The 14,251-nt window shown below is 41.6% G+C and overlaps 1 protein-coding gene across 2 annotated transcripts in view; it reads left to right on the forward strand.

Moving 5' to 3' along the window:
• The first annotated feature begins 834 nt into the window (after positions 1-834).
• The window catches only part of LSM14A (LSM14A mRNA processing body assembly factor), a 57,725-nt gene continuing 44,308 nt past the window's right edge, over positions 835-14,251 (forward strand). The window contains exon 1 of one of the 2 annotated variants that reach the window (XM_047789667.1): positions 835-1,143. In XM_047789667.1, coding sequence (XP_047645623.1) covers positions 1,023-1,143 — 121 coding nt within the window. In that variant the 5' untranslated portion in view covers positions 835-1,022. The remainder of the gene's footprint in view (positions 1,144-14,251) is intronic. The other variant, XM_047789668.1, reaches the window with a different exon arrangement.

The following is a 14,251-nucleotide window of genomic DNA, read 5'->3' on the forward strand; positions in this document are numbered from 1 at the left end:
GGGTTTTTGTTGGTGGTGGTTGGTTTGGGGGGTATGTTTGTTTTTGCAAATTTCCTATATATCCTGGCTCCTGTCTTTCCTCTTGGGAACAGTCCCTCAGAGCTGAGAGCTTGTCCCCCAGGCTTAAGTCCTCAGCAAACTCCCGGAATAAAACACAATTCTCAACCTTTATTGTTGTTGTGCTTTGTTGTTGTTGTTGACAAGGCTATAGCTTACATGAATCCGGACTTCACAGAACTGATCAAAACTGCAAACAAATACCTGGGATTGGTCTGTGTGCCATGACATTGAAAGCCATGAACCTAGATGAGACCATCTGAAAGTGCTGGACAGAATCCCACCTCCAGAAGTGAAGGACAGAAGAGGAGAGACTCGGTGAATGACAGATGCTGTAATAGGGCCATGAAAGATCTATGAGGGGCGCAGTTGCTTCAAAGGGAAAATGACCGGTCTTAAGGGGCTCACCAGGAGCTTGGAGGCGGGATAGGGTTAGGCAACTTTCCAGGCAGGGGGGTCCGCCTTTGCAGAGACGACACGGGTTTCAGGACAAGACACAAGGGGTCTGGAAATCGCAGAGACTGAGGCTGAGGTCAAGAAGGCCGCGCGTGCCTCTATTCCAGCCCACAGTGTCCTGCCGTATCCGGACACCTGTCTTCTCCCTGAACCTCCTCTCGGGCCGCGGGGGAACCGCAGCACGAGAGCGCCGCAGCGCGAGACCAGGCCAAGCTACGCAGCCGACACTACGGCGGTCGGGGAGAAGTCCGGAGCTGTCCGCAGCCGGCCGAGTCTCGCGAGAGCTCGGCCTCCCAGGCCCAGCATGCCGCGCGCGGCCGCCGCCGCCGCCGCCGCCGCCGCCGCGGCTTGAGGGCGGGAGGCTGGGGGAGGGTAGCGGAGCCGGCGCCGCCGCCATGTTGGGTCTGAGGAGACTGCTGTAGGCGCCGACCGAGCAAGTGGGCGTACGGAGCGGCCCCAGCGGCGTGGGATCTGCCTCTCTGCGAGCGGCCCGGGGCGGCGGCGGCGCCATGAGCGGGGGCACCCCTTACATCGGCAGCAAGATCAGCCTTATCTCCAAGGCGGAGATCCGCTACGAAGGCATCCTCTACACTATCGACACCGAGAACTCTACAGTAGCTCTCGCCAAAGGTACGCCGGGGCGGGCCTCGGTGTGGGGGGCCGGGCCGGGCTGGGCGCTCGGGGCTGCGCCTGGCTCTCGGCCGCGACCTCCTCGCTCCCCACCTCCCCTCTCCGCCGTCCTCCGGGAGGCCGCTCCCTTTTCTCCCTCCGGGCCCCGGCGTCGCGGGCCGGGCCTCAGCCTCCCCCGGGCTCCCAGGCTTCCGCCCGGAGGTCTGCGCCTTCGATCCGGGGACTAAGAACCGGGAGCGGGGCAGGCGGGGCGGCCTGAAGTCCGAGAACGGGCTGGAGAACACGGAGATAGGTGTCTTCCAACTCCGAAATTCGGTGGTTCTGTCGTCTTCCCACCAAACAAAGCCTGAGTAGTCAAAGAATTTTTCCGCCGAGCCCGAGTTTAAAGTGCTGATTTGTTGATTCCCCGGCACCCATTTTCTCAGTTCTTAATTTCAATTCCGTTGCATATTCCTCAGGCGAACTGTAAGTAATATGCCCAAACTTTGGGTTCCCTCAGAGACATAGACGGTCTCGAAATGCCATTGGTACCTTCGAGCAGATCACATCCCACTTGTCTCATGTGTGGTATTTACCTGTTAAACCGGAATCCTTCTCCACGCCTGTTGTGCAACCATCTCTTTAAAAATGTTTGCTGCTCTCGCTTCGGCCTTGTTTCTGGAATCCCAGTGGGGAGAAGGGTTCAAGTTTGATCCAGGATCAGTGTTCTCAAGGCAGATCTGAGTGATCAGTGGGCTCTGATTGACTCCCGGGGAGGCTCCCTGGGACAGAGTTCTGGGGTGTAGGAGTAAGGTGTCCTCTCTAAAGTATTTAGCATCACCACAGTCTGGGTTTTGTTTCCGTTCGTATGTGACGGGCCTTTGCTCATCCAGGAAACGAGGAAGAAAATAAACTTTAGCACCTGATCTTGAAAGAAATCTTGCAAGTTTTTGAAACACTGAGGAGAGGGAAGGAATAAAACTAAGGTAATTTTCGCAGCACATCTAGTAGAGGTATAGAATGAATAGCATGATAGGGACAGAGGTCCAGAGATAGGAAGAACATTTTCTAAATCTATTTGTTTAAAAAAAAAAAAAAAGGATTAATCTTTGACGATAGTTGAGTCATTTCACGGTATCCCACAAGTATTTAAGGACTTTTTTTGGATGTTCTGGTAGATCCTTTTTAATAGCATTTGGTTGGAATGAGCATATCTGGGTAAGGAGTCAAATTATTTTACCTTAATTCCCCACGCACCCCGTATGCTAATTTTAAGGCTTTGTGAAATTATGAAAAAAAGGCCTTCTGAAGTTCTTGTTGAGAGCCATATACAGGTTGAAAGCAGTATTTCTCATTAAAGTGGTTTAATAGCTTTTTAAAGCTTGTTTTACCTAATCTGAATTTTAAGATGTCTTGCTACTTTAATGACTTATCAATGAATTAGGTGGATGTAGTATCTTTACTCCTGACAAAGAAAAAAATCCATATGTTTTTAAGATTTCTAATGTATTTATTTCGGCCTTTTTAAAGAAAAATCATTTTAAATGTACTCTTTTATGCAAGAACCTAAAAACTGTATTTTGATAATGATCCACATTTTTAAAAATTTTCTTTGGAACAGCTTCTAGAGTCAGTTACATTTTATTATTCTGTAATAGTTAAATTTATATGCCAAGCATAATTTGTTCCTTTTATCATGACTTGATAAATGTTACATGAGTATAGCAATGGAAATATTTTTTTTAATCATTGAATTTAATTCTGTACTTATGGCTTTGAAATTTAATCCCACATACATAATATATCCTTTTTTCTTAAATGTAATTTTTTAATGTGTAACAAATTGGGAATTTGTGTTTGCAAAAATTGGTGGTATCAAATCTATTCTCTTAAACAGTTTTAAAATTCTCTTTGGGCTGTTAACTTTTTCCCCCCTCTGGGAAGTCTTTTTTTTTCCTAATTGTGAAATATAACCACACATGTTGGAAAGATAGATAGATAAAAATGATTTCTTTTTCTTTTTCTTTTTTCTTTCTAAAAATGAAATAGTTTTAAACAGAGATCCTTGTTACTACCACCCAGGGCAAGACAGGCGTTGCCAACATACCAGAAGCCTCCCACCCTCTACAACTTCCATCAACAGCTGCTATCCTCTTAAGCTAGATATAAACAGTATTCTGATATTCATAGTTTTATCACTTAAGTTTATATCTCTGAATAATGGAGTTTTGACTGTTTTTGAACTTCATATAAATAGAATCATTGTGTATGTATTTTACTTTGGTTTTTGTTGCATTGTAGTATTCCATTTGTGCATGTAACAGATATGTTTATTTCTGCAGTTGTTTTGGATATTTTGCAGTTGTTTAAATTGTTTACAGGTTTTGGCAGTTATGACCAGTGCCTTTATGAACTTTGCACCAGTGCATGTTTATGTAATTTTCTTGATGGTGTTTTGTTTGTTTATTTGTTTTTGCCTTTTAGGGCCACACTCAGGCACATGGAGATTCCCAGGCTAGGGATCTAAACGGAGCTACAGCCACAGCAAGGCCAGATTTGAGCCGTGTCTGTGACCTCCACCACAGCTCATGGCAACGCTGGGTCGTTGGCTCATTGAGCAAGGCCAGAAATTGAACCGGCAACCTCATGGTTCCTATTCAGATTCGTTTCTGCTGCACCATGATGGGAACTCCGGTGTATATTTTGAATTGCAGGATCATGGGGAATGTGTGTCTTTATTAGGTAATGCCAAGAAGTTTTCCAAAGTAGTTGTTTACTAATTTTTATTTCAAATATTAGTATGTGAGAGTTATGGTTGTTCCACATCCCTCACCAACAATAATACTTGGTGTCAGTTATTTCATTTCTGCCCAGTCTGGTGAGTATGTATTTGTACTTGGTTTTAATCTCCCTGATTACTAATGAAGTGAACACCTTTTCATTTCTTGGTCATTTGGATTTCATCTTTCATGAAGTGCTTTTGAAATCTTTTGCCTGTTTTTCTCTAGAAATGTATGGGGTTTTTTTCTAGAGTTCGTTATTCTCAATATGAATCCTTTGCTGGATATATCTCTTGCAAGTTACCTTCCCATTTAATGGTTTCTTTTGGTGAACAGAAGTTCTTCCTTTTAGTGTACACATGTTTATCACTCTTTTCCCTTATAGATAGTGTTTCTTTTCTCTTTTCTTTCTTTTATTTTTTTCTTTTTCTTTTTTGGCCTCCCTGTGGCATATGGGTTTCCTGGGCCAAGGATCACGTCCAAGCCTCAGTTTTGACCTACATGGCAACTTCAGCAATGCCAGATCCTTAATCCACTGTGCTGGGCTGGGGATTGAACCTGTGTCCCAGCACTCCAGAGATGCCACTGATGCCCTTGTGGCACAGTGGCAACTTCTCTTTTCTTTTTTTTTTAAGGAATTTTTCCCTACCCTAAGGTCATGAAGCTACTTTGATGATCTTTTCCAAACTTTTTTATTTTGCCTCTTTATATTTAGGTCTGTAATGCACTTTAAATTGATTTTGTATATGTGGTAAGGTATTTGAATCTTTAAATTTAATAAGGGAGTTACTTGGCTTGCATGGTCCAGATTATAATTTTTAAGTTCTTTACTTGGATATTACTTGCAATTTAAATCCATCTGGAACTGTAAAATATTCTTTAAATTTTGAACTAGTTCTGTTTGATGTAATATATAATTAGGGTAACCGTATGGCCTGGTTTGCCCTGGTGGAAAGTCCTTGTTTGTGCCTATTATTCTGAAATAATTATCAAAACATCCCTTTTCACACTCTTGAAAATGTTCCAGTTTGGATAATAAGTTGTAGATAATCAAAACCCAATCCCAAAGGTACTGCCCAATGGGTGTTGTCCTTTATTTTCTGCCAGAGATTTCACAGACTAGTTGTAGTTCTGTAAAAGTGAAATTGAGGTTAGTTTGATGAACTTTGATGCTCAGAATCTTCTCAATCAATGTCAAGAAGTTTTAAAGGCAACATAGAAAGACTTTAATGTCAATATGAGTATATTAATAAATAATTTGGGTTGTAGTTTTTTTCTTGTAGTCTTTGTCACAGCTCTGAGGTTTTTTCCTTCCTAATAGTGATCCTGGCCCTACATGTAATCTTCTTTGCTTATTTGCATGTTTCTTGTCTTTCTTTACCTTCCTTCCCCACATAGAGTGAGCTCCTGGGATATGAACAAATGCTTATTAAATGAATGATTTAGCACTTTAGTTTATTAATTTTGTAGAACTCTCTTGGGGGCTTCTCCAAATTCCATGTTCACAATTGTATCTCTCTTTAATATTGAAATACATAAGGTATTTTGCCCCCCCCCAACAGTAAGAAATTTTGGAGAATAGGGATATAAGGGGATAAAATCTTATGACATGATTTAAATGACATTGTTGGGGAGACAGAGTTTTACCTTATGAACTCAAACTCAATTATAATTTCATTTAAAATTTAAGGTAAGAATCAGTTTAGAATGTTTGAGGGGAATTGCAAAATGATGACATGCATGACTAGTTTGTGGAATACATCCACTTGTATTTACAGCTATGTCTGACTGTAACACCCAAGCACATGCTAGAACCAAATACCAAGAGATCCCTCACAGAATGGAAGCTCTGTGAAGGCGAGCATTTTATCTCCTTCATAGCTCTACCCCCAATACCTGAAGCAGTGCCTGGCATGTAGCGGGCTCTTGGTAAATATTTGAATAAATGAAAAGATATTTGTAATTATTGAAGATTTCTAATTATGGGAATCTCAAAGTTGGTGGCAGTTCACATTTCCGATAAGCATTATGTACATAGATGTTAACACTCTCTAAATAAAATAGGCTGAGGAGTTCCCGTCGTGGCGCAGTGGTTAACAAATCCGACTAGGAACCATGAGGTTTCGGGTTCGGTCCCTGCCCTTGCTCAGTGGGTTAACAATCCGGCATTGCCGTGAGCTGTGGCGTAGGTCGCAGACGCGGCTCGGATCCCGCGTTGCTGTGGCTCTGGCGTAGGCTGGTGGCTACAGCTCCGATTCGACCCCTAGCCTGGGAACCTCCATATGCCACGGGAGTGGCCCAAGAAATAGCTAAAAAAAAAAGACAAAATAAAATAAAATAGGCTGAAATTAGTGAAATTCTTATCTGACATATATTTAGATCACTGTACCTGGCTAATATACTCCTCAAATAAAAACCAGATTGCCATTGAATTAGGAAAAGAGACTTTGTTGAAGAATGATTGTATAAGCCAGCTGCTTTTAAAATGATTTACTCTTGGAATTCCCTTGTGGCTCAGTGGGTTAAGTATCTGGCGTTGTTACTGCAGTAACCCTGGTGTTGGTTCGGTCCCTGGCCCGGGAACTTCTGCATGCCATGGGTGCAGCCAAAAAAAATAAAATAAAGTAATTGGTGGAGGAATATAAAAGCAGGTAAATTGGTAATGGATTATTTCCTAATCATCTGCTAAGTCTTAGCATTGACATAGTTTACCCATTTCTTGATTGTTAACTAGTCCTAAACTTGAGTAGGAGAGCTTTGTATGATAGATGAAATGCCCATGAAGTACTTTATTGATTTCTTGCATTAGTACCTGAATTGGGAATCTAGCAATTTACAAAGTCACTACCTACAACAGCAAAGATCTAGTGAAATTAATGCTGCAGTTTCTTTTGGTTCCCTGCTTTAGCGAGAATGCCAGAACTTGGAGCCGTGGAAACAGTTTGTTGTTGCTGCGTAGTCTGCAGAAATTCTTGGTAATTCTGGGAGTCTTGAGTCAGTTGCCAAAAACTAACTGCATTTTCCAGTGGAGTAATGAGATAAGCCATGACTTTCTGAATCAGAAGTAAAGAAAATTAGCATAAAGCCTGGAGAAAATAATAGTAGAAGGAAAGAAATAGTAAGAATAAGGAAATCTTACCTGTGCATGATACATAGTAAGAGTTTTGTATTTACTCAGTGCCAAAGTAATAATAACAGAAACTTTATTATGTATTAGATGGTTTAACCTGAATTTATTACTCTGTGATAGAAGGTGCTCTCTATAGGAACAGTTTACCTTTTATGATGCTTTAAAGTAATACTTCAGTTAGCCATTTTAAAAACTGGATATCATTGAATTAAGTTTTTTAATGGGTAAGGTGTGAGTTAGTCTGTAAAATATTTTATTCATAAGGATTGTATTCTAGTTTTATGGAGTGTTTTTTTCTGGAAGAAAGTGTGACCTAAAAGGCTGGTTGGACTACCTGGTAGCTCTTTGACCTTGGACAAGTTATTATTTAACCTTAGCTTTAACTTCTTCATCTTTAGGGGAGGGGGGCATATGGAAGTTGCCCGGCCAGGGATCAAACCCAAGCCACAGCTGCCACAATGCTAGATCTTTAACCCACTATACCACAAGGGAGCTTCCTAACTTCTTCATCTTTTAAATAAGGATAATAATACACATCTTTCAGAGTCATTCTGAGAACTGAATGTGATAATACCAAAAGTTAACTAGTTTATTATAGGTATAGAGTATAGTTATATCATTGCTATTTCCAACCACCATCTCCACCTTTGTCCACGTACCCCAGTTCCATCAGTTGTTCAGAGCTACTGTAGTCTACAGTCTTTTTTTTTTTTTTTCCTCTTTTTGCCTTTTCTAGGACTGATCCTGTGGCATATGGAGGTTCCCAGGCTAGGGGCTGAATCGGAGCTGTAGCCACCGGTCTACACCACAGCCACAGCAACACGGGATCCAAGCCACGTCTGTGACCTACACCACAGCTCACAGCAATGCTGGATCCTTAACCCACTGTACGAGGCCAGGGATCGAACCGGCCACCTCATGGTTCCTAGTCGGATTCGTTAACAACTGCACCACGACGGGAACTCCAACGGTCTTGATCTTACTACCTTTCACTGTCCCACACTCTCCTCATAACTTTATTTCCTGCTTTAACTCCACAGGCAGTTTTTGCAGTCAGTACTGAGTACTGTCAGATCCCCTTCCACTTTCCCACTTTGTTGTGCAAGCTTGGAGAAACCACAGCCTTGATTGTATTGATGCAGTTATGCTGACCAGTTTCATGTACATTTATGTTCACTAAGCTCAGCAGTCATGGTTACTTCCCATATGTCATATATTTCTGTAGTCCATTCATTTCATTTTTCTGCATGACTATTTCATTCCTCTTTTTCTCAGACTTACAACACCTCTTCCCCTGTTTTTGCTTTCACACTATGAACCTTGCTTTCTATTTAATTGAGAACAGAATAGCAAACAGAAGAGAATTGTGGTCCACTCATCCCACATGTACCCAGTTAACTGCATCTGCCCCAAACCTCTCCTTTGTTCTGGTCAATATAGATAAATTCTAAGGCCACCCTTCACTTACACTTCAGCAGTTCTTTACTGTCTCTTGTGTATTCATTTTTCCCTTCTCTATCAGATCCTTCCTGTCTACTCACAGATATGCTGTTATTCACCCATCTTTAAGAACAACAACATCAAAAAACCTACTACCACTCTTAGCCACAGTTCCTCTTTTCTAGCTACTGCTCCTTTCTTTTTTGCTTTTTAGGGTTACACCTGTGGCATATGGAAGTTCCCAGGGTAGGGGTCGAATCTTTGATACTAGTTGAGTTTGTAACCCGCTGAGCCACAATAGGAACTCCTTCTGCCCCATGCCTCCTTAACATCTCCACCTGGCGGCTTGTCTACTAGGTCTCTCACGTTCAATATGTCCCAAACCTGTTTCTCCATCTAATTGAATGAAAACTTGTTCTTTTAGTTGGTAAGATCTAATATCTTTGAGTCATTCTTAATTTCTCTGCCCTCTTACACCTCATATGTGTTTCTGATCCTGTCAGCTCTACTTTCAGAATATGCAGTACCACCTCTACTGCTCTACTTTGTTCCGTTATCTCTCACCAGTGTGTATTCAGAGACACTAAGGGGTTCCTATTGCTTTTTTACAATGTTGACCACTTAGTCGATTCTCTTTTTTTACCCTCCAATATTGCTTAAGCATATCTTTATCTTAAAAAAAAAAAAAAAGAGGGGCGTTCCCTGCATGACTCAGCAGTTAATGAACCCGACTAGGATCCATGAGGATGCAGGTTCGATCCCTGGCCTTGCTCAGTGAGTTAAGGATCCGGCGTTGCCGTGAGTTGTGTGTAGGTCACAGACACAGCTCACTCGGATCCTGCATGGCTGTGGCATAGGCCAGCAGCCATGGCTCCAATTAGACCCCTAGCCTGGGAACTTCCATATGCTGTGGGTGCGGCCCTAAAAAGCAAAAAAAAAGGATGTGTGGGTGGCAAATTTTCTTTTCTTTCTTTCTCTCTCTCTCTCTCTTTTTTTTTTTTTTTGTCTTTTTAGGGCTGCACACTCAGCACATGGAGGTCCACAGGCTAGCAGTAGAATCAGAGCTGTAGCCGCCAGCCTACACCGTAGCCACAGCAACACCAGATCCAAGCCACATCTTCCACCTGCACCATAGCTCAGGGCAATGCCACATCCTTAACCCACTGAGCGAGGCCAGGGATCAAAACCTACATCATCATGGATACTAGTCAGATTCGTTTCCGCTGAGCCATGATGGGAACTCCGCAACTTTTCATAGTGAACCTATGTTTTTCTTGATTATTTGATTGGCTATAACATTACAAATTTGGGATCTTTTTTCTATAGAACTTTGAAGTTATTGGATACTTATCTGCTAACATTATGGTGTTGCTGATGCCATTCTGATTCTATTACTTTTTGCACTGGAAGCTTTATTTTTGGAGTTCAGGAATGTTGCCACATTGGTTTTTTTTTTTTTTCCCCCTCAGTGGTTCTTTGTGGATTTCGTAAATCTAAAGACACAAGTTTCTTTAACCTAATAAATTCTACTCTCTCTCTGACTTTGAGATTAATTTCTCTTCTACCATTGCGTTTTCTGTTTTGTTTTGTTTTTCTTTTTTTCTTACATTTTTTCTATGGTGGCACCTGTGGCATATGTAAGTTCCTGGACTGGGGTTGAATCAGAGTTGCAGCTGCAGGGCTATGCCATAGCTATGGCAACACTGGATCCAAGTCACATTTGCAGCTTACACGATAGCTTGTGACAGCAGTGAATCCTTAGCCCTCTGAGTAAGGCCAGGGATCGAACCCATATCCTCACGGAGACTGTATAGGGTCCTTACCCAGCTGAGCCATAATGAGAACTCCCTTGGTTTTTAATTTTTAATTCTTGTGTCTCTGTCTTTTGGTTTTATGAGCTTGGGAGATGAAAATATAAAACAAAAGAATGCCCAACTGAAAGCAGCTTAGAGAGTCAAGATTAAATTTAGACTGCAGATTGGACATGCTCTTTTTCTTCCTGGTGATAAATCCTGCTAACACTATATGAGAAGGACTTTTTTTAAGGCATAAACCCATAAAGGACAAGTAGATTTGGAATAGAGATAACAGCAACAAAATTTGGGGGACCAAAAAACAAATAGATGAGTTTAAGTAACTTCTTAGAAGAATTTAGAAATCTGCAGATTATGTGGACAGTGGGTAAAGCCAAGAAGTAAACCTGATTTGCATCCAGACTCCTAAAAGTTTCAGTAATTGGCATCATCATGTGCAGTCGAAACAGGGACTGTAAAGTAATTGGGTGAAGATAGAGGTTAAAAACTGGAAGATTAACTTGAAACTTGTTTCAACAGTGGTCAGATTTTCAAAGCCCCTTTTGCATTTCACACAACCAGATAACTACTCTTGTCCAACCCTGGTAATCTCTGATGAGGGTATACTAGAGGTTCTGGAGAAACTTCAGCACATCTAGGAGCAGAGGTACCTACCATACTAACAACAGTGTGGAGCAAATGGTATATAGAGGAAGCTTGCATCTGCCTGGTGCTTATTATATCCATTTAAGAGAATTACTGAGCACCAGTATGACTACACATAGACACTATACTAGGTACTAGGAAACTAAAGAGAGCAACAGAGGCAAGGTTCTTGACCCAGCATCTAAGCTAGGGTCTGACAGTCACAATTAGCCACATGAAGAAGATATCTAAGAAGTGTCCAGTCTCAAGTCACAGGGAGTTTGCAGTCCCTTGGGGAAAAGAACAAACAGACAACGACAGAGTCCATGACTCCTATCCTGATACACAATCCTTTGTAACTTAACTTAAGGTAGGACCACCCTAGTTATCATTTAGGCCTTTGGGTCAGTCAGGTTCCCTCAGATTTGGGGCCTTTTCACAAGATTCCCTTGAATTGGAATGCTCTTCCTTTACACCTTACATGGCTGTTGTTGTAGAAATAGACAAAGCAACCAATTGAGAACAAAGTCACAAGGGAAAGAGAAGAACTAACAGCTCTGGAAGACTCAAGTCCTGATGAAAATGTGTCACATAACAGACTCAAGCACTCCTTCCCCTTTCACTTTGCTTCCACTGCTGCGTTTATCTTTTTTTTTTTTTTTTTGTCTTGGGCTGCTCCCGTGGCATATGGAGGTTCCCAGCCTAGTGGTCGAATTGGAGCTGTAGTCACTGGCCTACGCCAGAGCCACAGCAACACGGGATCCGAGCTGTGTCTGCAGCCTACACTACAGCTCACGGCAACGCCGGATCGTTAACCCACTGAGCAAGGGCAGGGACCGAACCCGCAACCTCATGGTTCCTAGTCAGATTCTTAACCACTGTGCCACGACGGGAACTCCCTCTTAATTTATTCCATTTGTCATTTGAATGGCATGCTAACAAGTCTGAATTTTCTTGGTGGATTGTAGAGAGCCATTGAAAGTTTTTCGCCAATAAAGTGACATGTCAGAGCTCAGATTTAGGAAGTTTATACTTACAGTAGTGTGCAAAAAGTGGGGGTGAGGGTCATTTGGAATATTTTAGGTGTTTGGGGAAGAGGAAATATAAGCCTGAGCTTATAGAGAGGAAGGAGTAGATACATGAGAAATTAGAATAAATTGGCCTTTAACGAATTGGACAAGTGGAGGAGTTCCCACTCTGGCATAGTAGGAGCCCTGGGATGCAGGTTTGATCCCCAGCCTGCAACTGTGGGTTAAGGATCCAGCATTGATGCAGCTGCAGCTCGGTCGCAGCTGCGGCTCACATCTGATCCCTGGCCCAGGAATTCCATATGCCTTGGGCATGGCCAAAAAAGAAAAAATAAACAAATAAATGAAGACAGTATTGATATTTTATTCTCTCAGATTAGCAATAATAAGTGTAGATCAATTTTCTTTTGCCATTATGTGCTTTATAAAAATGTTTCAGGATCTCTCACCTACAGTTTCAGAGAGGTCCTTATTTATGTGTTTTGCATTGTTGTTTTGTTGTTTTTGCATCATTGTCTAAACTTTCAAATTGCTTTTTTGGCTTTACAGGTCTCTCTTCACGCCACTCTTTCTAAATTCTCATTCTCACTAGTCGTTATTCCCTTACACTCAGTCTGAAATTCTCATGGTTAAACCAAGGTATGTCTGAGCAAATCTGCATATATTAGTAATCCAAAGGGAAGAAGCAAGTGAAATTGCAAATAAGTCTGAGCAAGCTCTCAAACCTGTAATTGTGGAAGGTGACATTGGGTTAAAAGAAATGTATGGGTCTTTCTTCCCCCAAGACTGTAGGGAAGAGGGGAGAAGTGAATGAAGATGATGAAATATGTTAATGAACAGGACAAGATAATTTTGAATCTTTTTCTTCAAGTAGGATTTTAACTTTTAGAATTAAGTGAAAATGAGTTTGTTTTAAGAATATGGTTGAGGAGTTCCCGTCGTGGCGCAGTGGTTAACAAATCCGACTAGGAACCGTGAGGTTGCAAGTTCGGTCCCTGCCCTTGCTCAGTGGGTTAAGGATCCGGCATTGCCGTGAGCTGTGGTGTAGGTTGCAGACGCGGCTCGGATCCCGAGTTGCTGTGGCTCTGGCGTAGGCCTGTGGCTACAGCTCCGATTAGACCCCTAGGCTGGGAACCTCCATATGCCGCGGGAGCGGCCCAAGAAATAGCAAAAAAAAAAAAAGACAAAAAAAATAATAATAAAAAAATAAAATAAATAAAAAATAAAATAAAAAGAATATGGTTGAAAAGGTGAAAGGAAAGTCATCTGGGCGGTGGACTCTTATCTTTGGATCACCAATGATTGGCATGTTATACTGCTGAGGAGATTGAGAATATTGCAGAGAGAAGATTAGTAGTAATGTCTCTATTATGGATGACAAGTATGTAGTGGGTACAGGAAGAGATTACAGAGGCTAGGGACAGATGTTTTCACTCAGCACAATAATATTTCCTAACAGAAAAGAAAGTAGTGTGGATAAGGGTGAAGAACGGACCAAAGACGAGGGTTCAGGTGTGCAGAAAGTGGAAGTTTGTAAAGGCAGGTTGTGGTGTGATTCAGAGAGCAGGCCTATACAATCGTACTTTTTAAAGCTCCCCCTCAAGTTAAAAAAAAAAAAAAATCCAAGGAGTTCTTGTGTGGCACAGCAGGTTAAGGATCCAGCATAGTCACTGCAGCAGCTTGAGTTGCTGTGGCATGGATTTGACCCCTGGCCCCAGACTTCCATATGCCATGGGCAAGGCAAAAAAAAACAAAAAGAAAAAAATCTAGAGTCTGCTTACTACTATCCTGCTATCAGGGTCTACATTGTAGAAGAGATAGCTTGATAAATGGAGCTCTTTCAATATTTAAGTAATTAAACCTTGTATTAAACCCTTATATAACAGCTTGTTCTAAATATGTCGTATCTCAAATAGTTTCGGCAAGAGTTAAATATAAATTAAATATAAATACTGAGTATGAACCAAGAACCGTACTTGAAGACAGATATCAGAAGGAGGAAAAAAAATACCAAGTGCAGCTTTTCAGTACTTTTTTCCCTCTCTGGTTTGATGCTTGTGCATCTGTGGTGTTTTTTTAAAAAAAATCTGTGTGCTATTTTTTTTTGTTTTCCCATCCTGTTGTCCAGCTGTTATTTCTTTTTGCTGTAAGTAGTCATTTTCCTATTTTATTCTAAGTAGGTTTATTGTATAATTTAATTCAATTCCCTTGATATTAAACAGTGCTCAGTAATTTTGGAAATAGCTTACTTAATAGCTTTTTTCACTGTGGAATTTATTCAAGAAATACGTAAATGTCAGCAGTATGTAGGGC

Source organism: Phacochoerus africanus, chromosome 8 (genome assembly GCF_016906955.1).
Source record: "Phacochoerus africanus isolate WHEZ1 chromosome 8, ROS_Pafr_v1, whole genome shotgun sequence".
In the NCBI taxonomy this organism is placed as follows: domain Eukaryota; kingdom Metazoa; phylum Chordata; class Mammalia; order Artiodactyla; family Suidae; genus Phacochoerus; species Phacochoerus africanus.